The sequence below is a fragment of the Candoia aspera genome, chromosome 4 (genome assembly GCF_035149785.1).
Source record: "Candoia aspera isolate rCanAsp1 chromosome 4, rCanAsp1.hap2, whole genome shotgun sequence".
Classification (NCBI taxonomy): Eukaryota; Metazoa; Chordata; class Lepidosauria; order Squamata; family Boidae; genus Candoia; species Candoia aspera.
In genome coordinates this window covers 84,194,757-84,221,184 of record NC_086156.1, presented here as the reverse complement: position 1 = coordinate 84,221,184, position 26,428 = coordinate 84,194,757, and the positions used below count along the sequence as shown (strand labels likewise).

The window sequence follows — 26,428 nt, the reverse complement described above, 5'->3', positions numbered from 1 at the left end:
ACCGAGTTTTCTGTTACCAGGTTCTTGCATGTTCTGCTCCCCTAGGGAGCAATGCCTCCAAAGGTGTTATTTGCACACGGGACTGAAGTTTGCAGGGATTAAAGTGAAGATTTGTTATCCCTGTCTCTGGTTTAACCTCAGCTTCAGATTTAGCAAGCCAACTAAAGAAAAGGCATAACAAATTCATGTGTACAAAAAAAGGAAAATATTTATAGTTTTACATTCTGTTTATAAAGAGAAAACAATACAGTATACCAAAAGTTTTGTTTCAATAAATAAAACATTTGTCATTCTGCTTGGCAAAGCATGGGGGTGGGGAGTTAAATTAAAATTAAAATTGTTCAGGTAAAGTTATTCAAGGGGGGAGGACTTCATTTAGTGGTTGAAACACATATGAATGATTTTTTCCAAAACAAAATCAGGGGACTACAGGGATTACATTCCACAAACTTTTCATTAACTGTAAACACAATTCTGGGCTTCTTAAACTCAGTCTTTAAAAAATTGGCTTTGTGGGGTTTGAGTATTTTAAAAACCTACTTACTTATATTTGTAAGACGGGGCTCTTTTTAGCCATTCACTACCTACAACTGTAATTTATTTTGTAGGTAGGAAAATATTGAACACATTTTGATGGGTTATACTTCTTGACAGTTTAATCCCATGAGAAGAAATGCAATTGGTATCTCCAGAGTAACCAATATTTTACTTCCCAAATCATGATGTTAGGCCAATGTTCAAGAGGGTATGGACCTGTACCAAAAACTGTTGGACTTCAAATCCCATCCTCCTTGATCATCAGCCATGCTGATAGGAGATGGAGTCCAATGGCCACAGGAAAAATTTAGGCTCCTTGTCCCTTGCATAGGCTTTCTTTTTTGAATTTCTACTCAGTTCAGCAGTCCATTTCTCTAATACCTGTCTGAAATAGAATTCTGTGCAGCAAAAATCTTGCTACACTAAGGTTGCCATAAAAAACAGAAAAAAAAATGCTCCTATGCCTTTAGCCCGCTGCATGACAGACAGAAATACAACAGATGAAGCCTTTTCATCACTGCCTGAAGCTCTACATTAGGAAAAAAACATACACCAGTTTCATTGATATCTGTTATCAAAACTGTTTAAGGCACAGAAATCTTGCCAGAAGCAAACAAAACTCATGGCAACAAAAATCTTCCTAATACAGCTATATCCTGTGTAGGGCCATGTTATTCATGAGCCTATCTTTGGAACCAAAACACAGACACTGTTTTTATAAATCTCCACTGAAGAGGTTCTTCTCAAAAAGGGGCTCCTGACTTGCAATCAAGGGGGGCTGGGACTCTTTCCCAATCTCTGCTTCACCCATTCTGTCACCATTGTTAGATATGGTCCTGGATCAGAGGAGGGAAGTCTATATTTGCAGTCATCTCCTGCTAGGGGGCTTCCTGCCAAGAGAGAAGGTCTGGAAATTCCTTCAAAGAAGCCATCTATTCCACCCTTGTCCCACTTCCCTACACCAGGAACACTGGTCAGGGGTTTGCAGAAAAAGGCACATGAGATGGGCTGACATTCCAAGTTCTGTCTTTGTCACATCACTGGAGGCCTTCCCATGGTATCTTGGTGTTGTGGCTGCTGGTACCAAGGTCCAAAGCTGTTGATGTAGCTGTTAGGAGGCAGAGGAGGTCCTTTGCATGCCATGGGGATGTCCCAGAGTGGAGGTATGTTGGGTGAACATGGGGACAAAGATGAGGAGCTATGTAAATTATCTTCTTGGATGCTGGAGCCCTGCTTCATAATCTTTTTGAATTTGGAACGTTTGTTCTGGAACCAGATCTTGACCTGGGATGAGAGAGAAAGGATGCAAGCAGAGAATGCATGAACAGCTGCAATAAAATTGGGAGGGGGGTAATCCACAACTTTTTGCATCTACATTTTTCTACTTCCAACGGGTTTTATTTTCTTCCTATCTAATGTTTCTACAGTACTTTTAGCTATTTTAGATTGAAGAATTCTAGATGTTTTTTTCTCATTGGTTGTGCAAGTTGACCCTTGTCCCAACATCCTTAAAATTCTTGAACACCATAGCACTTGAAATTCAAAAATGGATGTTGTTGGATAAGCCATAAAATGCTAAAAGGAACAGCATTAAGATGCAGGAGATACAATTATTTATTTTTTTAAGTTTCTGAACAATGCTTTTGATTCTGTTAGTTCTGTATTTAAGAAAAGTTGGCAATGATTGTATTTGCATCTTTTCAAGATTTTATTTGAAAACTTCAGGTAAGCCATGAACCTAGGCCTACTTGGATATCTATGTAAAAAGGAAGGCCATTGCTGAATCTGACATGATCCTAATATGGTAGATCTCTTGCCAAACTGTGGGAAAATACAAAGGAAATCAGGTTACGCATTGGTGCAGCATTGCATACAGTATAGTACAGGCCTTTGGCTATGAGGTGCCTTTCCCAAGGTGATGACGTTCATATATAATGGTGCAAAATATTGGACTCATACAGTGCCTATATTAAAAAAGATGCTGAATGGCTTAAATCCTGATTATCTAAAAGCCCACCTCTTTTGCTGCAAACCTGCTTGAGCATTACAAACTGTGGAAGTACCCCTTTTGAAAATATCTACACTGGAGGTTTATCTATGTGGCACAAAGGAGGGGCCCATCTCCTGCATCATGCCCAAGGTGTGTAATACAGTCCATAGGAGCTGCATTTGTCACCAGCTCCACTTTCCTTTGGAAAACCATCTAAAACATGCATTTTTCCCGACTTTTAACTGATAATTAAAGTTTGCCCTGGTTTTCATTTCTGCCTCTGATTTTTTTTTCTACTCTGCATTTTATTGCTTGTTAGCATCCTTGAATGTTCAGATTGAAAGATGGTATATGTGTATACACACACACACACATGAATATAAATCAGGGGCGTTATCACCTCCAGCATGCTAGCTAGTCATAAACTGCAGGCCCCCAGCTTGCTGAAGGCTGGATATGTGGTTCCTGAATAGCCCTTCTAGAACTATTAAAAAGACCAAAGAACTTTACTTGAACCAAACAAGCAACCAAAGTGTCAGGTACTATTTAAAACTAGAAAACAACCCCAAAGTCTGTAAAGGAGGGTACACAACCAAGATAAGAAGCTATTTAATTCTTCCTCTTCCCACCATTGGCCCATTCAGAACCACTCCAGCTGCATTTCTCCCTAGGTCAGTGTTCTTCAACCTTAACAATTTTAAGAAGTGTGGACTTCAACTCCCAGAATTGCTGGGGAATTCTGGGAGTTGAAGTCCACACATCTTAAAATTGCCACCATTGAAGAACACTTACCTAGGTGATGAAAGGTCTAGGGTCTCCTTACATCCTTTTCTCTGCTGAAAGTGTCTGCAATGAGCTGGTGCCTTGGCATCCTCATGGCAAAGTGCTGACTGTTGGGTAGCCCCTGGTACCCTCCAGTACTGTCCTTCTCTTTTTCCTTCTGCCTTAATTCCCTCACCTGTAAAAGGGAAACAACAACACCCCATTTTCCAGGCCTCTTGCAAAGACCAGCAAGGAGCAGGGTTGTCAGTTCTTCAGGCAACCTGCCCTCACATGCCTTTTTCAGGCTCCCTGGTGCAGCCTAACCCTAGCCGGTTCCTTCAAGCGGGCTCTTCCCCCTCCCGCCTTCCCCCACCCCCGGAGCTGATTGCACAAAGGCGTTTGTGGAAAGATTGAATGAGGGCAAAGTGTAAAGTATGGTCTGCAGGGCATGTTGAGGAAAAGGAAAACTACAGGCGTCTGAAGCAAGAGACCCCACCCACCCCCTGCAGCCCTAGTCAGCATTGGGACGCTACCTTTTCTGATCAGTTTGCAGATTTGGCTTGGGTGCCATGCCCTACATCAGATAAGAGCTTAAAATGCAGAAAGAAAATACAGATGAAGAGTTTAGAATCAAGATAGCAAGCCTGCAGCTTTCTGCAAAAAGAAAGCAAGAAACGTATCTTTTAGGGTAGACCGTCTGGAAATAAAGCATTTCGAGGAAGGGGTCAAAAGCAAGGAGTGGGTTTTTATGAACAGGACTGCAACATCAAATCTTTAGCATTTCTAGGCACTATGTTCCTCTTGCTCTCTTCCTTCAGTTTACTCTGCATTTCCCAATTTGGGTTTTATCTTTTGCAACCATTTATTTTTTTTTAATATCTCTCTTCCCTGCATTGTCTTGCCTGCTTCACCTGCGAACCAGGAAACACCAAAGGCTGTCTCCTACAGTACATAAAAAATGCTGAAAGGTGGGGTGGGGGTGAGGAGCTAGGGCTACAAGGAAGGGAATATTCTCTAAATATGTTCAATTGCAATCTGCTAGATTAGCCTTATCCCTTTCAAGTGGTTAGTCTTAAAAAAAAAAAAGACATGGGAATAAAGCTCTGCTTGATAGTCAGCCAGAGACCCGTGGTAAAGAGCACATGCTTTGCAGACAGAACATCCCAGGTTCAAGTCTCAGTATTTCCAGCTAAAGGTACCTGAGCGATAGCAAGTGATGTGAAAGACCAGTATCAAAAGGCCAGGAGTTGCTTCCACCATGATAGCAAATCATGAGTCAGTAGGAGTCGTGCAGCTAAACCAAGGTCCAGCCTAATATTAGCATAAGAATCCTTGGTATGTTTCATCTACACCACTGTTTTTCAAACTTGGCCACTTTAAGATGTGTGGACTTCAACTCCCAGAATTCCCCAGCCAGCATTCCAATAACTCCATCTCTGATCCTTCCCTCAGAGTTTTCTGCCCCCACCAGCAAAGATCAAACTGTGTTCTGTGGCTACTGAGCATGCTCAAACAGCATTCATTGGCCTGTTCTAGACTCCCTCCCATATATATATATATTTGTACTTCTTTTGTGTGAGCAGTCCTGTTTGAGCTACCAAGTGACACTCTTCACAGCAAACGTCAGCAACAGAGGGAAGTCTAACATCATCAAAAATATGTTTGCTCTGACACAGATTTCCTTCATTCCCACTCCAAAAAAGGTAGCCTAAATGAGGAATTGCTGCTTACGGTGTGAACATTCATCCCATTTTCGTCCCCAAGAAAACAGGTTTCGAAAGCTTTTGTACTGCTTCAGAAACCAGCAAAGCCTGTGCGCCCAGAAGGAAATTTTCCGGACAAAGAAGATATGCATACACCCCAGGAGAAGAGAAACCTCCCTGAAACCACCTCCAGCTCTTCTTTTAAAACATGTTTATCACAGACTTTTATTGAACAAGCACACTGAGCTGACAAGCCACAATTTTTTAAAAAGCAACAGTGCTGGTGTTATCAAGTATTCATTACTCACATATACCCTTAAAATCAGAAAAGAGCACTACATTTGCCTTGAACTACAGCTGATCTTAGCCAAAAGGCTGAAAAGCCTTTTTACAGTACACAAATCCTATAAGGGAAAGAATACATATTTTTACAATAGGTGCTGGATCCCTGTAAACTCTGTTCAACATTTTGATTTCAGTGAAGATTCATAGAGCAGTAGAAGGCTGCTTAACACTGGTGCACCTAGAAATGATATTTTATCTACTAAATGTGTTACTTTAATTGTGGAGTCCTTGGTGCTCTCTGAGCTTGGTGGTTTGCTTGCAGACATTTCATTACCCAACTAGGTAACATCATCAGTGCGAGTGAATGTGGGGTTTGCTCCCTGTTTATAACAATAGCTTGCCCTGCCTGTGTTGGTGGGGGTGTGGTTTTCTCCTTGGTAGTTCCTCGATTAGGGTATTGTGTTCTCTTCTATTAGAACATACTTTAACCCTTTCATGCGGAAAGAAATCTTCAAAATAATTAGCAAAGTTTAAAAAACAATTTTATATATAATTATATATAATTAAACAACTAAATTGGAATTAATTCCAGAATTTTAAGATGTGAAGAAGACCATAGCCTTCCTTTAAATCAGTGTTTTTCAAACTTGGCAACTTAAAGTGTGTGAACATGAGATGAAGGCCGTGTCATAGGGCCTTCACAGAACTGGTGCTGCACAAAGCAAGGCTGCGTCTCACTTTCATGTGGAGCAATGTTGTGACAAAAAAAGATGTTGCCGGGCCATGTTTCTGCTGCAATGCTGCTCGTTGTCTGGGACAAGTAAGGAAAGGGCTTATGTCCATGCAACTATTTGTGATGGGTAAAAATGTAAACTTTTGCACACCTTCTACAGCAGAAGGCTCTATATCTTCAGGTGCACAACACTGCTCCACATGAAAGTGAGACGCAGCCTTGCTTTGTGCAGCACCAGTTCTGTGAACTAGTATTTTGTTGTGAAACATCTATCGCACACCCATCCAGAAGCTGAGAGAAATCTCTTAGAGAATACTCATTGCTGGTCTCTTGGGAAAAGCTGATTGCCTGGCAATATTCTGTCTGGTTTCTTTGCAGCATTCCAAGGGACAAATCACTAGAATCTGGGTTCTTTTTCCAAATAGGGCAGCTATAAACCTACTAGGTGATATATCAAAAAGTGGAACTTGATAGAAGAAGACCAAGCAAGCTCCACTTTCTGATATATCACTTAGTGGGCATATAGCTGCCCTATCTGGAAAAAGAACCCACATTTATAACACTTCACAGCTTTAGAATTCCCCCATCCCACCCCCCAAAATATACAGATTCCACCATTTTTATTCAACCATTTTTACTTGAATTTCTTTTTTGTCCAAAGACATTTTTAAGTGCCGCTGGCTAAGAGCTCATCTGAGACATTTGTCTGTCTCAAGCTATCTCTTTAAGTGGCTCAGCCATCTGTAAAAGAGGTAGCTGAGTGGGTGGGACATTTGACAGCACTGAGTCCTGGAAGACTTCCCTGTCTTTCCAAGCTATATCTCACCTCACCTACACCTTCAGTGGCAACCTCCCCTCTTCTCACAGCTCATCTGTCCACCCTTACTTAAGTTCCACCTTATGAAGTCAGAATGCAAAGTCTTCTGGGAAGTGATTCTAATACGCCTAAATGCTGCAGTTATTATCTACTTACTACCTTGTACATGCAGAATCTGCCATGAAATGTTAATGTCAATAGGAAATGTTTCAGTTCATGTCTCCAGGGACTCCATTTCCATCTGTCCTTGTTACCTAACACCCCTACAATGTCCACATTCCTCTTTCAGTCCACACTCTATAACCACTATGCTCGCTCAGTTTCACTTCTTGCTCAGCTGATTGGAGGTTTCCTCTCCCCCCATTTAAAGTCGATTTCCTAAGGGGAGGTTTTTTGGGGGGGGTGTATATCTGATTTTCCCCAAATTTGCTGATTCCGTCTTGTCTACCACCTAAGCAATGGCGCTCACAGTCAGAAAACTGGAAATGATAAACTACCGTAGTGTTTCAACTGGATATATAGGACTGTAAACAGACTATTCCATTCATTTAATGGCTACTTATTTTGTCTTTCTACTGTTGCAGGAAAGTGCTTTCCCCAAAGGTCAAAGTATAAAACCCATGGTGCAACAATTACTGTAGACCATCAGATAAGGGAGCAGAGATTTAAAATCTTGCTCAGCTAAGAAGGTTACTAGCTGATTTCGGGCCATCTTAATCTACCTCCCAGGATTGTTGTGAAGACAGAAAATAGTTGGGGAGGAGAAAAGAACTCTGGAGAAAATAAGACAGGGAGTCAATATTATCTATCATCTATCTATCTATCTATCTATCTATCACCTCTATCTTCATAAAGCCCATACTTTAAATCCCTTCTCTGAATCAATTCACTGGATCACCTTGGAAAGCCAGAATTTCTGAAATTTATCTGCAACGGTCCATCTGCGACACCAGGTCAATTAACGATGCCGATACGCTATAGTTCACTATGTGAAGGGCTCCAGAATGTTCCTCAGCACAATATTAGCATTCATGCTTGGCTTTGAGGGTGGGAAAAGCAAGGTTGGAGCAGCAGCTATAATAATACATTGTTTTGAATGTGGAAAACCTTAGCTAGCATCCCTTTACAGATCAATTACCCATTAGAGTTATCATGCAAGCAGATGGGGAAAACTGCAGTTGCCAGAAAGCCTAGCTAGCATGGCCAACTGGGGCATGGGCTATTGGGAGCTGAAGTTCAGTTAGATCACTATAAATCCGGTTCCCCAGCCCTGATTTATAGTTTTCTTGCCCATACACACTCCAACTTTTGTTCCATTTTTAATGTCTTGAACAGTAGTCCAGACTATACCCTTCAGTAGAAAGCCAATACAGGGTAGAAGAAACTTTAATCTCTTTCCTATCCACCAGTTTTTCATTATCAAATATTCCTCCAAGCTGCTTTCATTCTAGATGGAAGGAGCTAGATTTGAGCAAGTCACCATCTTTATTCTAACCAATTTTACAGGGCTGTGGGGAAGATTATCCTCACAATCCTTTTATATGCTCTCAGGGAATGATGGGCAACAAATGGAGAATATAAATCAATAGAGCTAACTGCATCTCACCTGTGTTTGGGTCAAGCCCAGCTGTGCTGCTAATTCTGCCCGCTCAGGTAACGCCAGATACTGGGTTTGTTGGAAGCGCTGGTTGAGGGCCTGGAGCTGAAGGCTAGAGTAAATGGTGCGTGGTTTCCGGATTTTCTTCCCTTTCCCATTGATGCGGATTTCACCATTCTCTATGATAGTTGATTTCTCAAGTTCTTTTGAAACAAACAGAATTAAAAAGAAAAATAAGATCCAATATGTAGCTGAAGCCAACATCAGTGGCTGCTTACTGTTCGGTTTTAAGCAGACTTGAGATCAATACCTGTAATTGCTTGCAAAACTTTTTTTTAAATTGGTGTTTCAGTCTGAGACAACATGGGGCATTTGACAGGATGGGTGCTGGACAAGCCTGAGATTCATCTCTGCTCCGCCACGAAGGTCACTGAGCACCTTTGGGCCAGCTGTTCTTTCTCAGTTTAACCCTCCTCACAAGATTGTTGTAAGGATAAAATTGGACAGGGGAGCACCAGGTACACTGCCTTGCCTCCCGGAAGAAAGGATATAAAGACAATAGTTAATTCCTTGGATTTCTGACTGAGGCAACTGCTTTGCAACTTTTCAGTTACAACAAAGCAACAGATTGCAACGAAGTGTGAAGCAATTGCCTGCACCAGAGCTCTGAGGCAGTAACTAAAATGTAAATTGTTTGACAGCTTACTGCTATGATATAATTTGGTATCCAGAAAGCCATCTGCATATGCCCATCTATCAATCTGCAGGTGTAAAACAAAAATAAAAAAAATCCTTTGTTCAGTTTGCGATTCTAAAGGTACCAAGGAAATCATGACATCTGACCAAAATACTCACTCCTCATAATCATGGATATGATGAATGGTGGATAAGTTGGGTCAAAAAGTACTTTGTGCCTGCTCAGAGGGATCTTGTTCCTAATCTTCCAGTTTGAAAACTAAACCCTGACTTTATGTAAAAGCAAAATATAGGCCCAGACACCATGGTATATAGGTACCCCTAGAGTAATGAATTATTAAATTGAAGGTCTAATTTGTAGCAGAATATTTTAAAAGCCTGCAAAGCATCCCAGAAACTGACAGTTCATGGCAATTGATAGTTCCAGTGAAAAAACTAAACTGAGAGACAATTTGGATACGAATATACTTACAACTGATCTACTTCTTTTGCCAAGAATGAGCATTATTTATCTTTGCTGTTTCCTTTAATAAGTCACTGTTTGATCTTGCCACAGTTAAATAATGGGAATTACAGATCCCAACAAGAAAACACTGACAGGAACCCAAGATACAGAGAGTGGCACAATCATCCAGAAGACAAGTCTGCTCCCAGACTCTGAATGGTGATAGTTGCTTTCTACCATTAAGGAACTCTGGAAAATCACAGAACTATATGAAGAGATGGGAAGAGAAACTTAGTCCAAGGATATGGCATTGCCTCCCTCCATATTTAGGCCCTGACTGGTGGCCTTTTGCACCACCTGGAGCTTTCAAGCCTTCTCCAAGGGCAGCTCCATCTAGACTGCAGTACAATAATCTAGACAGGGGGCACAGGTCATGCTGAACCCCAAGGTCTCCAAAGCTGGAAACAGGTATTGATGCCCATTGGGGGGTCACTGGGTGATCAGTGACAAATGTGGATCCAGAATCCCCAAAACACGCATCGGTGCCTCAGGGGAAATATAATCCTTCCCAGGATGGACCACCACAAACTGTTACCCATGCCCTTCCAGGATGTTTCTTGAATCACCATCTAAACAATTTAATTAGAAGGGAGCTTTTTAATCACTGGACTAGGATTTAAATCAAGGTAAAGGTCTACCCTGAATAAATGGCTAATGTGGGAATTGGGGGGAGAAGTTTCAGCTCCAGGAGGTTTCCACCACAAATAATTGGTATAATCAGAAATCTTCTCAACAGAATAAACAAGCAAATGTCTTAGAAGTACTTGTGATCAGAGGAAAGAAATTTGGCAATTAAGTTGTCGTGCACTCCTAGCTGGCTGACATTCCAGACCTGAGCAAAACAGAACGCGTTTTCCAGAAAAGCTTTTGACAACCTGAAAACACTTTTAGTGATGGGAATGTGCCAAAAAACAAAGTTAAAAGAGTACAGCCATCAAGAGTGAAGGGAAGCAAGGGTGCCATCCTCATGAACTGGGTTTGCGATGTTATAACCTGATCTGGTTGGCTACATAACAATATTCTTTCACTGAGGCATCATCAGATTGGCCAAGTCATTCTTGATTGATTGAGATAACATGGGCAGGAAGGAGCTGTAGTTTAAATAACAAAATGCTACTCAATCGGTTGTCAATCAGGCTGCTAACAATACGGACGAAGTGTTTTATTAAGAACATTTGATCCAGCGCAATGAAATTCAGTTTGTTCCCAAAAAACTCATATTGTCTCAAAAAGAGCAACGCTAATTCTTATGAAAAATCCAACCTGACATCTCTAAACTTTCAACTTCAAAGACCCCAATTTTCTGGATTAAAAAAGGAAGAAGGAGCAGCAGAGAAAGGGGCATGGAATGAAAGATACAAGGTCACAATTCAAAGTTGTAACAAAGGCTTGATCAATGGCATGTTTTTTTCTTTGCATTTTGCTATGCTGCTATAATTTGCTAAAAAAAAAAAAAGTCAAGTGTACAGAATCTAGCCTCTGTACCCAGTTCTTCCCAGCCCATTAGATTTGATGAACATTCCAGGCTTACTGCATTATAGCAAGAATTCCTCATTATCTTCTGTGTTTTTAAAAACCTGCTCTTTCCCCAGGAGAGAACAACTGAGCAGAAGAAGGCAAGCCCGCAAAATGCAAACAGTTTCAGAGAGCAGTTGCAGCCCAGTCAGAAGCCTTGTTTTCCCTCATCTCGGTTTGAAACTGTGTCAGGGGAAGAGGGAGAGATCCCTGTACAGGGCTGGCTTGAATTCTCACCAGTGCAAATTTTAATTAAGAAGCTCCAGCGATGTGCAAAGAACAAGACAGGCTCTTCAGCTTAAGGAAGAATGCTCCCTAGACGCCTCAATAAACCACATCCATGCGCTACTGGGGAAGCCACAATAGAGGAGATAACACTTACAAGACACAAAGTTTTGATGAGCTGGAAAAAAAAATGCGTACACGGGAGGAGGGAATCACAAGACACTATTCCCTTACAAACATCAAGACTTAAAAAAAAAAATTGTTGTTCTTCTGAAAGTTTGCTTTAAAGGCTTTTTGCATTGTCTTGGAGGAGGCTTTGAAAGAAGGAGAGCATGTTCCTTAATGTTAAACTTTGTTTTCCTTTTCTTGATTTTTATGCTGCCTTTCAGTTCAATAGGGATCTTCACAGTGGCTTAAAATGACACGCACAGAGAATGCAATGGAAAGAAATCAGAACAAAGAAATTAATCCATGAATAATCAGGAATGATTGACATTTATTTAGACCTCTACAGAGGAACAGAAAAGCACCGTGGTTTGCTGCCTAGTTCATCAGTCTGGGGCATCTGCAGACACCCAAGTGAATACACAAGAATGAGCAACCTCTGACATGCAGCACAACACTAGGCCAGTGTTTCTCAACCTTGGCAACTTTAAGATGCATGGACTTCAACTCCCAGAATTCCCCAGCTAGCCTGTGTAATGCTAGACAGTGAAAGATAGTCTAGCATTACACTATATTGCATTTCAGTGTATCCAAACAAGCCAGTATTTCTAAACCATCAACATCTCCTAATATACAATCTTGGATTGTTTGGCCAGTAAACTAGACCTGTTAACAGTGTTTCTGAACCTTGGCAACTTTAAGATGTGTGGACTTCAATTCCCAGAATTCCCCAACCACACATCTTAAAATTGCCAAGGTTGAAAAACACTGCCCTAAAGAAATCCAATGGATTTGGAGGACTCAAGGTTGGAAAAGGCTGCTCTGGGACCCAGGAGACCCAGACAAGTCTATTCCCTGCCATGGAGACCAAATTAATGGCTTTGGTTCAGCCTATCTCACAGAGATATTATTGGAGAGTAATGGAGGGCAGTGTTTTAAGATGCCTGGTCTTAAAGGTGTAATGCAGATCTAAAAAAAATAAACCGATCAGGCTGCCAGTGAAGCTTAATTTGCTGTATGACATTACTTAAGGAAGAAAATAAACTACCTTTATAATTACCCTTCTAATTTAATATTAGAATGTGTTCATTTGCTGCAGCTTTCACTCTTTTAAAATTTCATCGCAACCACTATGCCGGTGGATTGTTTTTTCCCTCTTTCTCACCAACTCCTTTTATTTGATTGAAAACCTTGATGAGGTTTCAGTTTTTCAGAACATCCTTCTGCAATTCCAGGCATCCTTCCTCAGAAGTAAAAGACTTCAATGCATCTTGCATCCAGACAAGCATAAATCTAAGGCTGCAAATGCATGAACCAGTCCTATTGAATTTATTTCTAAATAACCATGGATAAGATGAAGATAAACAAAGGGCACAATTCCTGATTAAACAATGGTTACAAACCCACAGGAGAGTTACACATTTATTTTAACACCATGAAAATAAAACTAGTTTTGTTTACCAAGTTGTGGTTAATTGAACCACAGTTTATGAAACTGACCTCTTTTTTTGGCATTGTCCAACTTACTGAACCATGAATGAACCACAACACTGGCTGGGTTCTCATGGCATCATTTACTAAATTAACTCTCTTGCCTAAATTTGTGCAACATATTGAAGTACAAGCTGAACCCACAGGCTGCTTCACCCATCACATGTTAGCCTGGTATGCTGCATGAACCCACTCACCATTAACATCTTATGTTCAAAAGTGGATAATACACCACTAGTAAATTCTTTATCTTTCAGCAGAAGGTTCACGTCACCCAGTATATAATTCATCCAATAAAATGTAATGGATATTGCCCTGGACAATAAAAACGATAATGCAAAGAAAGAGCAGGAAATGTACTAGGAAAATAATTTAACTTAATAAAATAATAACAAGACTAGAGTTATGAAGTTCTTATCTCTGTGTTAACCATTGCCACAAATACAATGGTGTATTAGAGTTCAAGGAAGAACTGAAGCCTGTCATCCCCTCTGTGTGCAAGATTGGCAACAAGAGTGTCCTTCCTTACTGGGTTGGTGGGGAACTTGTGGCCCAGATATTGCTGGATTACATTTCATAGCAGCATACCCAGTATGACCAAAGGTGAGAATGCTCAGAATTGTAGTTCAGCAACATCTAATGGGAAGTAGGCTTTTCATCCCTAGGGTAATTGGATAAAACTATCACTAACATTAAGTATTAAGACCTATTATGCCAAGTATTATAAGCATGATTCTTATCTTACTCTTACCTTACTCTATAGAAAGGCATCAAATACAGCTGATGGTATTAATAATGCAGCTTATTCAAATTTAGTAATCATATGGACTCAGACATCTTGCACTGGACCAGATTCATACAGTCTAAGCTTGCCAGCTAACATTCCCTACAAGGCTAAAGTGTGCCTAATTTCATAATCTTATTTGGATTTTTATTTTAATGACCTTAATTGGCTCATCTTCCAGTCTTCCCCAGCCTGATGACCTCCAGATGTGGGTTTGAACCAAAAAAAAAAAATCCCTTTAGCCTCAGCCATTATGACTATGGACATCTTCTTGGAGGTTGATTTTGTGACTTTAGATACTAGAGTTCTCTCTAAGCCAGAGGTGACCAACTTTTCTGGGCCAAAGCTGGACTTGGTCTTCCATGCACAACTCTTGGAAAAAGTTATGCCTGGGGTGGTGCTCCCAAAAGTCATGGGAGGAGCAATCAAAATTGACATTGACATTTTAATGAAAATAAGATATACATGTTACCCTCTACTTCCATATCTAATTATTTTCTTATTTGGTCACATAAAAAAGAAATACCTTTGGAGATCTAGGGGAGCCTTATGTAGCCCTGGGGCTTAGGCTGTGAACCTCTGCTTTTCATATAAGTCAAGCAAAAAGCACCATCCTGTTTAAGTGGAAAGTGTAGCTTTCAGCAACCAAAGGCTTGGCTTGTTGAAAAGCCAACTTCTACATCTGTAAAGGTCAGGACCATTGCCAGGAAAATAAAAGAAAAGCATCAATCCCTACAAAGCCAATGGAATATATATAATGACATAAAGATTATTTTTTTTAAATCCCAGCAAGGACCCAGCACTGTGGCCTTTGGGGCCAGAATCCAGAATTGTCCTAATTTGACTGTTCTGCAAGCTTTACCCAAAAGCAAATTCCATTCTATGCACTGATATCAATTTCCAGAAGGGTGTAGAATCGGAGACTTAGTGGCTTTCATAAGAATATGCCCTGGCACTACTTGGTTAATTCACCTTCCAATTAAAGCAAATGATTCAGGTCTATAGCAGGAGGCATTACTGAAAATGATAATGAAGAACCTGGCCAGAAATAAAATCAACTTTCCACTTAGGAAAAAAAGGGGGGTAAGACTTGGGAGGAGGGAGAGAAAGCCCATGTCTCTTTTAAGACTTCTTCCAACATCAAGGCTGCAATCATACAGAGAGAGGGAATGAGAGAAGAATGGCTGCAGAGCTCAGTTGAGTTTACTTCTGAGTAGGCCTGTCTACTAAGGTGACAACTTCTGTGCACAAACTTACTTGGGAGACAAACCCTTTCCCAAACAAATCAACTGAGTAAAGATGTTTAGGCTGCATGCAGCACTGCAATCCTAGGCAAAAATCACCTTGTTTCTATGCCTTAGAAAACAGCCAGGTGGAAAGCAGAAATCCATCTGCAGCCTTTCGGTTGCTTCCGAACACGGGCAAGAATACAAAGGAAAGGTTGTCTTTGTCAGTTTGGTTAAAGTGTAATTATATGCTTCTGAAAGTTGTTCCTTACCACCTTGGAAGAGGTTACCTTAAAAGGCAGGTTATGTCGCGTTTAAATAAAATAAATCCCATTTACTACACAACCAAACACAGAAGAGAAAGTCAAAAGTGCTTATTTGCGGCTAATAAATATCAGCCCATATATCTTTATATCATCTCAACGATGGCTGGGTGACGTTATCTGTCGTGTAGAAAGGGTGGGGTGGTAATCTTGGAAACCGACTGAATTAAGAGGAAAATAAACGAACCCCCCCCCCCCCCCACTCCTCTCCAGCCAGCTAAACTGCTCGGCTGAAGGAAGTCATTTGGTCAAACCCAATAACTGGATTTGAGTTTGGTCAGTTTAATGGGCTCACCCTCTCTTTTCCATTTATTTACCCCCTCTTCCGGCATCATCATCATCATCAAAGCGTGAGGACGACACGCGTGCCTAGTGAGCATGTGATGATTTCAGCCAGAGGATCTATTCCTTAAAAAACAAAACAGAATCGGCTTGTTCGCCTTATTAAATGGGGAATTAATTGATTCGGTTCGATTCAAACCGAACTAATGAGTTTTCCGAGACGATTAAAAATCGATTTCAGCAGCTCTAGCTGCTGGAGAAGACGGTGGAGGCAGAGTCCAAGGATCACGCAAGTTCTCCGGAGTTGGTCAAAGCGTTAAGCGGAAAGGGCGTCCTTGGTGGACTCGCAATTTCTTCCCCACAGACCTGCCCCTGAAGTTCAGCCCTATTTCCGCCACCACCACCTTGAGTGAATCAACCGATAATGCTTATGCCACGGAGTCTTGAGTAAAGTATCACCCACCCACCCACCGAGCCCCGGTTTCAACGGAGCGCGCGTCCCGGGCCATCTGAAATCCAGCGCTGGCTTTGCAACCTCGCTCGCGTTTACCGCAGAGAGGCGTCTGCTGAATTCGGGCGCGCGGGCTTATTATTGTTGACTAAAACTCAAGACGCACGAGATCGCGTTACAAAAGCCCTGAAACTCGAAGGGTCCAACCCAGCGGGCTGTGATTCAATCAGAAAGCAGGCAAAAAAGCTCCGGGTTCTGTTAATTTGGCAAATTAACCTGAAGTATGAGCTGAACAGGCGCCAACCGCTTCCACGCAGCCCGCGGAGAACAGAGGTTAAAAAGATACATCCGAAACCCTTAAGGAATAATTTAATTTAAAAATCAACCCCCGACCAAACTCCGAGACGCCTGGCCCAGTGTCTACGCTAATTAAAAAGATAAAATGTAATAATGAAAAAGAAAAGGGAGCGCCACACCTCAAGCTCGTTCTCTCGAAGGAAAGAGAAATCGTTCGAACATCCGCCGGGCTGGAGCCGGACCTGCAAACCCCAGAAATTTAATTGCGAGCGGGGCGAGACGTGCCCCGTCGAGTTCAACGGGACTCCCCTTTAGCTAGACTCAATTTTCTTCTCTCAATGTGTTAGGTATTTATTGACCTGCAGGCTTGAGTCTGTCTGTTGGGTTCCTCCGCCGCATCTAAGGCTGGGGAGTTAGCCGGTGTTTCGGGATGGGGTGCGTTGTTCGGTAAACTGCACCAGCCTGAGAGGCTCCCGGAAGGGTGAAAGAATAAAAGAGGAGGAGGGAGAGAGAGAGAAACGCATCGAATTGCGCGTCTCTTCTTCTTCTTCGTCTTCGTCTTCTTCGTCTTCTTCGTCTTCTTCTTTCTCGTTTAAAGTACATCTCAATCTTTCTACCTATCCTTACGATAGTTTCTCGTATGCATAGAACGGGACTTGGTGCATAGAGGCTAATTGTGAAAACTGTGTCTGAGGAGTTGAGCCACGACCGCGTTCTTCAGACCACCTCCAAAGACGCGCTCCCTTCTGCAGCTCGCTGATTCCTGGGCAGCTGTTTCCCCGCTCCCCTCGCCCCGAGTGGAGAACGCGGACTGGGCCCTGGAACTATCGAGGCGAATTGGTGATTTTTGTCCCTGTTGTCCACCCGTGGACTGGGAGGAAATCATATAGGCTAAAGCCGCTCATAATAAACCACGCGATGGTTGAGATACTTTTTCTAAGAAATCTTCAGCAGTTTGGGTAGAAAATCAGGGGGAGAGGGGGAAAGAAGGGTTAAACGCCTCCCCCCGCCCCTTTCGTCTAGATTTTTAGAAACCATCTTGTATCCTGAAGAATTCTTGGAAACTTGAACGCTTGCGTTGTGTTTTGTAAACCGGCCGTTAGGTTAACAACAGCATTGCCTTAATGTGGATTTTTCTCTCTCACGAAACACGCCTGCTCTTGCACTGTATTATATAAACCGTTTCTTAATCTCTCGGGTTTGGTTTGGGGTTTTCCCTAGTTGTTGTTTGTTTTCTGAAAGGAACTCCATTGTCTGTCGATATTTAAATATACATTTTTCTTGGAATAACAAGGACAAGAAGAATATGCCCGAGACACAGAATAAGAAACCTTGTGGATGCCTGGGTAGGAGAAATTTACATGAGCGCTAAGTGAACACTGGCACGTCTGCCCCCATTAACTACACCTAATAACTCCTAATTATTATAAAACTAGGGTCACATACAGTAAATTAATATGCATTTAAATAAATTGCCAGCCACTTAGCTTCTACTAGCTCACCTTAAGTTATACTTCTCTTTACAAATAAGAAGTAAAATTTGTTTGGCAGAGAGAGGGCGAATCTGATGGCTTTAGCGAGTTGCTAGGTAAAACTGGAAATCATGTCCCTTAAAGGAAACCAAAATCAAAGAGCCCTGATATTCTATTGGCTGATCTACCCGAAATGTTGATTCCTAATCCAGCTTTTAATTAAGGAAGATTGAAGATTTGGCAGTGACCTAGAGCTGAAACTGACTACAGAGAAATTAATAGGGAATTAACATTTTCCGCTAAATCAGCCAGTTCCGAAGAATAACAGAGCAGAAACAAGGAAGATTCGCCAGAGAAATTAATATTTTATGCAGGGTGCTGGGACACCCTAAATCTGTTTGACTTTTGGCTTCACGTAAAAAAAACAGTCAGTCCACAGGTACCAAAACACACGAACTATTAGACTGTTTAAGCAACTCAAGTGAGCTTTTTCTTTGTCTTTGACTCACAACGCGTCTGTTACTTCCGGCTTCATTCGGAGGAGTGGGAGGAAGGGATTTTAAACTACTGTTTTAAACACCTCCAGACCAGCATCACTTCTGAGCTGGATGCGCCCAGTTGCACGATTCACCTCAAGCGACCCTCAAGTGCTCGTGGGTCGTGCATGTATCTGGAGGGCGAGTCCGAAGGCCTCGGGGTCCACCTGCTGCGGGAAGAGGCTTGCTGGGGGAGAGTGGAGCGCGGCTCCCCGCCTTTCCCACCACGCAGCTAGGAATTCGGCTAAGCAGGACACTTAGATTCTTTTCCCCCGACTTGGATCAGTGTATGAATGGGGGACAATGCTCCCCCCCACCCCCACCCCCACCCCCACCCACTCCGTTTTCTCCTATGATTGTCTTCTATTTTACTTCATCTGGGAAAAAATGCACAGCGGTTCCTAGGGTTTTGCCTGCCGGTCCATAAAGTCGCTGCACTGAAGAATTCCAGCGTAATGAAATTATTAATGGAACGCACGCATATCTTAAATAAATTGGCATGTATTTATGGACCGAGCTCCTTATATTTTGCTTGTGTAGAGACACGGACTATATAGCTTCCTTTCTTATAGCCCGATCTTACTGCACATTTGGTTGCTCGGAGGTTTATTTGTGACCGTCTTGCACATTTATTCGAGACCCCCTTCCAGCTTAATGGGGCCTCCTCTCCAAAAAACCGCACAAGACTGCGCTTACACCCAGCGCAATCCCAGACAGGTTTGTTGAGTTCCCCGATGAAATTCGATTTCTCCGCGCAATTCTGCACAAGCCGGTTCACTTCAGTAAGTCCCATTACCAAATAAGTCGGCTAAGGATTGCAACGGTGTGTTTACACGCCCGGATAAAGTCCTGGGAAATGAATGCGGGCTTGTTTCTGAGTAAACAGGGATAGGACCTCGCCGTTCATTCTCCCCAGAGATGCACCAAGCCATAGAATAATATGCCTGCCCGCATCTACAAACCATCCAAGCCAAACTAGCAACTCCCATAAAGGCTCAGAGTATTGTACGAACAACGCCACTCTCCGCAAGTTGTGGCTGGGATGTTCCCCAAGCCTCAAATCCTGTCGACTTCCTTCAGCTTAGATCGGCAGCAACAGCGTCCCGCCCTCTATCAAATCTATGTTCGTAAACCGCCCTGAGGAGACAAGTGAAAGGCGGTAGGAAAATGCTTATGATCAGCCTCACAAAGGAAGGAATAATATATGACTTGAACGAGAAAGCCAGGGGAATAGGCAGCCTGGTAACCTCCGGTGTGTTTGATTTAAACAGCCATCAGCTCCAGCCAGCATGCCTAATGGTAAGAGATTATGGGAACTGTAGTCCAAACCATCCCGAGTGCACCAGGTTGGTTACCCATGTCTGGAGGAAGCCATCTCCTTGGGCAATGGAAGGTGCTGGTCACTTCGTGATCTCCGGTCCTCCAGCAAACTTCGAGCAAAGACTGCGCTGAGCTGCAGTTCAGGCAGAAGCACTCACGGCCGGGAGTGAACCCCCTTTCATTCAGCAGAGCTAGCTTGCTAGGAAATGAGCTGAGGGGTGCGGGCTAGGGCTGGGTTCCCACCTCGAGCTAAACCACAATAGGTGTTTGGTTTTCCTTAGGTATTGTGCGAACCCAGCCCAGTGTGTTTTGTTCAATAAACCATGATCGCTCCATGGTTTAGCGCGAAGAGTGAATCTGGCCTAAAAGAGTATCTCCTACGGATTTTAACGCGTTTCGTTATATTGCTGCGCCGATTTAACCGACAGGAAGACTGGCTCTCCACCACTGTGGTGGGTTACGCTAGAATAACCACGTCGGAGAAAGTGCCCGCGACTGATACATTGTCCCGGCAACAGCTGGATGATGCAGTAAATCACGAGGGGGAACAGACGCTGCGCCGCGACCTGCTTCTGAACAAACCTGGAAAATCTTAGCAGTTAAAACCGAAGCGCTTTGCCAGGCCCGGTCCACAACTCGGGGTGAAATTAACGCGGTTTCAGAATTCAGGGCTCCCTAAATGGAGGTCGCTCAACCAACCCTTCAAGAACGCGCGCACACCTCAACGGGGTCCTTTGCTGCCTGATTCGGAATATTTGCCATGGGCTTCCCCCGCAACCCCTGAGCTTGGTAACACGTAATATTCGCTAATTAGTTAGCTGCCGATGGGATACACTGCCTCGCCTTAAATAGTTTTGGTTCTCCAGCCAAAGGACGGGCAAGGGAGCAATCCCTTTCGCTGGGTGCTGCATTTGGCTTCCAACAATAACAAGACGCTTTCTCTTTCCCTTGCTGATCTCGACAGGTGCCAATTAAAACATACATACACACATACACACACACACACACGTGTGTGTGTGTGTATATATATATATATATATGCAAATAAGACCGTTTAATAATTGCCTAAAGCCTAACTTCACCAGGGAGCGGGAACTCGTGTTGCTAATCCAGTGATTCGTTTCTTTGCAGAAAAGGGGACAAGGGTTTAGAAGCGAGGCTGTCTCCAAGATGAAGAGGGTCTTTTTGCCTTTCATCAACTGTGGAAGTACATTGCTTGTAAAGCACTCTTGATACGTTTAAATTAAAGACCTCCTGCTTTTACTCTGGCAGGGAAAGCATCCCACCCTGAATCTCTGATGCCCATGTTCCCTCACAGAACAATTCTGGAAATTGTCCATTTCTGCATGTGTACAGCTTTACACTGAAGGATACATGTCAGTCCTCAAGGCATTAGTTAAACCAAACTAACCTGAGCTTCCCCTAAATTTAGCAAATTAGCCTGATGGAATTCTGGGAGGGGTTTCTGTGGAGTTTGGATAGATCCCCCCTGGGGGGGGGGGGAAGCCAGATAGCCTAGGGGTTATGGATTAACCTAAAAGTCAGAATGCCTTGTTTAGAAAGGAACAACACCCCAAGATTTAAACAAAGCTATAGTTACTGTAGCTGAATAAAGTGACAATTTTTATATTTTACTAATGCATTCTGAAATGTTCATTATTATAGAAAAGGGGTGGGGAGAACTTGTTTGAAATGTCAGAAATCCTGAAATGTAGGGTTACAGGAAGCTTTATTAAATGAAATACAGTTTATGTTATAGTCCTTATTTATTCTCCTCCAAAGCATTTCCCTGCCAGATTAAAAAAAACCCACACAATAAAAACAAAAATTAATACTTAAGTTACAACTTTTGTGTTTTCCATTTAAAAACCATGGAGAATTTTTTTTAAAAGTACAATTGCTTCTTTTAAATAATAGTTTTAAAAACTCAGCTGGCTCCAAAACAAACAATAGAAACAGCTCAACTCAGCTGATGTAATTCCACAGTTCAGGAGACAATTTCATTTTTTAAAAAGTATGTTTTTTGAGATCTCAGTTTGAAGCCAAGTTGTATGCAAGGAACACCTTCAAAACAGTTCCTTTGCAATGCAAACTAACAAGAATGATATTTATATCTTTTGCATGCACTATAAATAAAATAAAAATAAAAAGTCAATCGATATCTATTAAAGGACTAGTAAAGGACTCTACTGACTTAAAGTTTCCCTATTGTTTGTAGATAGATAGATAGATAGATAGATAGATAGATAGATAGATAGATAGATAGATAGATAGATAGATGGTCAATATTATCTAAAATGCTACTCTTTGGTGGAGGAAGAGATTGAGACTTATATATTTGACCAGGAAAGAATTCCTAAATCATTGGAATGAGTTTCTAAAGGATTAAATTCCTTTGATTATAGGTCAGGAAGAAAGGTCTTAACAAAGAATCAAAAGCAAAACATTTTATATGCCAAAAGAAAATGAACAGTAACCTCCAATCCAAAGTGACAGACAAATAAATGTTTCTAGGAAAATCCTGGAAATAGAAAGTATTTTTTCCCCTGAAGGGGGATGAATATATAAATGGAGGGAATAAAAGAATCAAAATTGTCTGGGGCAGATATAGGGAGAAGCATGGCATATCCAACTCAGATTATACAAGGCTGGAACTGATAGAGGTTGAAGTCGAAATCCTGGAAATGAGACCAAATTTAGTGTTAAGACTTAGGCCAGGAAAAACAGGGTTTAAATTCCTGCTCAGCTACAATCACTATGTCAAGAGGATGGGAAATCATGGATCTATAAATAATTTCAGGATAAACTTTGTCTTGGAACAGCAAATATCCAAGCAGGGGGTGGCAGCGGCGGCGGGGGTGGGGGGAGAGACACTGCACACCAGCCAAGAATTCAACCCCATACCATCCACCTTTAAGCTGATACTGAATTTTGCCAAGCGGCTTCCTTAACAACTTCACCCTCTTGTAGTAAGTTATTTATAGAGCACTTCAGTGTACCTGCTGTTTGGCATAGCAATACAAACCAGCCAAACAACAGAGCTGTGCCCAGAGGCACCGCTCACTCTAAATGGGCTGGGGAGGAACTGGAAGTTTCCAGGAAGGATATAAACAAATGCAGTTACCAGAAGGTAAGTTTCACCCCAGTGAGGAGGGATGGCCTTGGTCAGAAATAAGTGGCATGTCAGATTTAAATTGCTTGTATCATCACCTGCCTGGATTGCTCTCTCCAAAACAAAATATATTAAAGATGTCCATGGTGTCTTATGCAACCTGACTTGAAAGAGTAGCTTACCAGCACCACAGGCATGTAGTCAGCTGAGGACCAAGTCTCAAAGCAGAGTAGCATCCAGAAACCAAAAGGCGCTAGAGCAGTCTTTTTCAAACTTGGCAATTTTAAGATGTGTGGACTTCCACTCCCAGAATTCCCCATGCTGGCTGGGGAATTCTGAGAGTTGAAGTCCACACATCTTAAAGTTACCAAGGTTGAAAAACACCATGCTAGAGGCATCCCCGTCCCCATATGGCACCATTCAGGCAGGTTGCGATGCCTATTATCCCCAGCAAGCTAGGTCAATTTGTCCCATTCCTCAACCTGATCCATCCCATCAAGACTGAAATAGTTGTGTGCACAACACATCTTATCCATTAGTTATTTTTTAAAAGGACTTTAGTAATTTTACTGCTCCTCCTGCATTTTTGCACCACTTCACCCTTGAAGAGTTCTGAAAGCTTGCACATTACTTTGTCATTGCCCAGCTATGCCTTAAAATACAAAATACTATCTAGCAACCTTTCCCAACCTAGTATTCTCTGGATGAATTGGACTGTAGTGCTCATCATGCTCAGACAGGCTGGAAAGCAATATCTGTTTCTAAAGGTCATGAGAAGAGGAGCCAATGAGTTTTCCTCCTCCAGCTGCTTGAGCATCTGAGATGCATTACTAAATAGCTGCCAATTGTGTGCCCAAGAGGATTGCCTTTCTCCTTGCCCAGATCCATGTGCCACTGCTGCAGCCATTACCCTGTGATGCTTTAATGCGGATGCAGATCAAATGGACCCCAGGAACAAGTATTTCAGGTGTAGGAGGAGACTATTTCCACCTGGGGATCTGGGAGAGGAAAAAAATTGGGGGACTGATGCTTATTCTCTGAAAAAGCTGGTGGGGAGGGGGCAGAAGAAAGATATTCCTTGCAAGAAATTCTTGAATTATTTGCAAGCTGTTTCAGGGTCCATCTGATAGTCTATCCAAGCTAAGATCTGTCTCTCTCTAAATCGTACAACCCAAGGGTGGCATAACACAATGGGTTGTATTTTTTCCCCTCTCATTGCTAAAGCAATTGCTTTCATTCTCTAAAGGGTAGGCTTCTTGAGTATAAAGTGTTGCACAGTATTTGTTTGTTTGTTTGTTATTTTTCTCTTAACTCTGACTATGCAGGGAAGAGAGATTCCCCATAACTAGATTGCAATCCCATAGACTCCTACTTGCAAATAACAGTAGTTGAACTGAAGGGTGCTTGCCTCAACTTAGAGTGTGCTGCAAAGCAAATGGCAGGTAATACAGATTTTGTACTGGGTAAATGCAAAAAAATTATTCCAGTGACACTGGTTGGAGTGGCCTCAAGTTTTCGATCCATATTTGATTCGCATTCCCCAGCAGGAATTACTGGCCCTTTCATCTCGCCGATCAACCAGGAGAGGCCAAGAAACGGCTCAAACGCTCTTTGCGTACCGCGAAACAGGGAAGTCTCGTCCAAATTCGCGACCTCAGACTCATTTCCGAACTAATAAACTTTTCTAACTTAGCAAAGCGTAATTCATCTCTCTCTCTAACTCCTAATCGGTACGTCTCTCTCTCTCTCTCTCTCACACACACCACGAAAAGGAAAGGGTAACACTTATTCTGTTAGTGACGGACATTATTATTGATTTATTCCACCCCCGTCCCTCCCGTTTTTCCCCAGTTCCCTCCTAAGGCTTTGAAAGCAGCACATTTTAGTCCACTTCCCTTCAGCCCGTTCCTTCCAGGGGTGCTGCACTAGAGCTCCCGTCACTCCTGAGGCCATGGACCTGTAGTCTCAAGACAGCGGGAATTGTAGTCCAACCCCCTGGTGGATTGAGAAGGGGGCTGTTCTGGACTGGTGTTCAAGGGTGACCTTACGAATGTCGGAAACCAGCCATCCGGGTAAAGTAACGCAGGTTGCACCACCCCCCGAATGGGGAGGGGGCTTTAGCAGCCCCGGGCTTGCTTCCCGCCCCCTTCACCCAAGCCAACCAGCCTCGCCTTACCCGTCTCCTCCAGCCTCGTCCCAAGGCCCAGGGCGCTGGAGGTCTGCTGGTAAGGCGAGTAGGAGGTGCCGTGATGGTGGTGGTGGTAGAAGGCGTGAGGGCTGCCACCGGCCGCCCCGGGGTAAGGGGGATATGCCAGGGGTCTGCTGCCGTAGGAGGCGGCGGGCGGAGGAAAGACGCCACCGTCGTGCGGGGGCTGCTGCTGCTGCGGCGGCGGCGGCGGCGGCAGTGGGTGCAAGGCTTGGAGCGAGTAAGGGGGCGCCAAGCTGGCCGGGAGCTGCTGCGGCTGCGAGGGCTGGGGCTGCTGGTGAGGAGAAGGCGGGGACCCGAGCCCGAAGTCCAGAAAGGCCGCTTTCGACGGGTCCGGCGGCCCCAGCAGGCTCTCGGCCAGAGAATTCATCGTCATCATCCAAATATCCGCGGGACTTTCCGCGGCAGGACGAGGAGAACGTCGAGGCGCCGCCGCCGCCGCCGCCGCCGCATCCACGGCCCGGGCCACTACCGCGTTTCGAGCGCTCGGCGGCGGCGACCACTGCCAGTGCTGCTGCTGCTGGCCGACAGCTTCATGCTCGGGCAGCGCCGCCTCTTATCCCGGATCAAGCCAAAGGGAAGCTCCGACGTCTACACTGCCACCTGCAGCGGCTGCAACCCCGCCGCCTCCTCGGGCCCTTCGATCGCCCGCGTCCAAGCAACGGCGCCCGCTCCTCGCCTTCTCCCCCAAGCTCCTCCCAAGCGCCCTCTTTTCTCCTCGCCGGGTCCCACAAGAGAGGAAAACCACCGAGGGGACGTTCCTCCCCCATCCCTCCCGCCGCGCCCCCTCCTCCTTTCATCTCCCGAGCCCGCCCCTGGCCTCCTCCAATTGGCTCGCCCGCGTCATGATGTCACGGAGCCCCTGGGGACCTCCCTTCCGAAGCTGCAGCCTCGCCAGCCGGGCGAAGAAGTCGCCTCGTTCTCTCCAAAGGCCCGCCCACCAAGCCGGCTAAGCAACTCCCTCGGCCGCCCCCCACCCCACGGGACGACAGAGGGAGAATAGGAGGATAGATTGGATGGAGCGCGGCAGGTCCAGGCACGTCTATTTTTCTCACCTATATTAGAGGGAAAGGAGAGGAGGAAGTCGAACTTCAAATGTTTGTCAACCCTTGGACTGGGCGGAGGAATATCTGAAATTCAGGGGAAAACGATACAGTAGTTAATTAATACCGATGGGGGGAGGCGGGGGAGGCGAGTGTCTAAATATGAAACGACGTTATCAACAGGTCTGGACAAGTCGTCCCCCATCCCCCGGCCAATTCCCTCTAGAAACTTGAAAAGGAATCTAGATAGGAATGTTTGTCAACACATTTAAGATAGGATAGGATAGGATGGGGATTTTCTTCTTCTCCTCTTAAGAGTCACATATGAGGAAATAAAATAATTCAAGGAGAAAGG

At 43.5% G+C, this 26,428-nt stretch overlaps 1 protein-coding gene across 1 annotated transcript; it reads right to left on the bottom strand.

The window, feature by feature from the left end:
* Nucleotides 1-282: 282 nt before the first annotated feature.
* On the bottom strand, nt 283-25,421 carry DLX4 (distal-less homeobox 4). Its single transcript, XM_063302013.1, has 3 exons — nt 25,001-25,421; nt 8,434-8,627; nt 283-1,821 (listed from the first exon to the last, which is right to left on the bottom strand). The coding sequence occupies exons 1-3, from the start codon at nt 25,407-25,409 to the stop codon at nt 1,570-1,572; spliced, it is 855 nt and encodes a 284-aa protein (XP_063158083.1). The 5' UTR covers nt 25,410-25,421; the 3' UTR covers nt 283-1,569.
* Nucleotides 25,422-26,428: the final 1,007 nt, after the last annotated feature.

Excerpts from the sequence above, each read along its gene's own strand:
- DLX4 (XM_063302013.1), bottom strand. The coding sequence starts at position 25,409 with ATGATGACGATGAATTCTCTGGCCGAGAGCCTGCTGGGGCCGCCGGAC. Across the intron at positions 8,628-25,000 it reads GACGAGGCTGGAGGAGACGG|AACTTGAGAAATCAACTATC; the intron begins GTAAGGCGAGGC and ends TTGTTTCAAAAG. Across the intron at positions 1,822-8,433 it reads TGGGCTTGACCCAAACACAG|GTCAAGATCTGGTTCCAGAA; the intron begins GTGAGATGCAGT and ends CTCTCATCCCAG.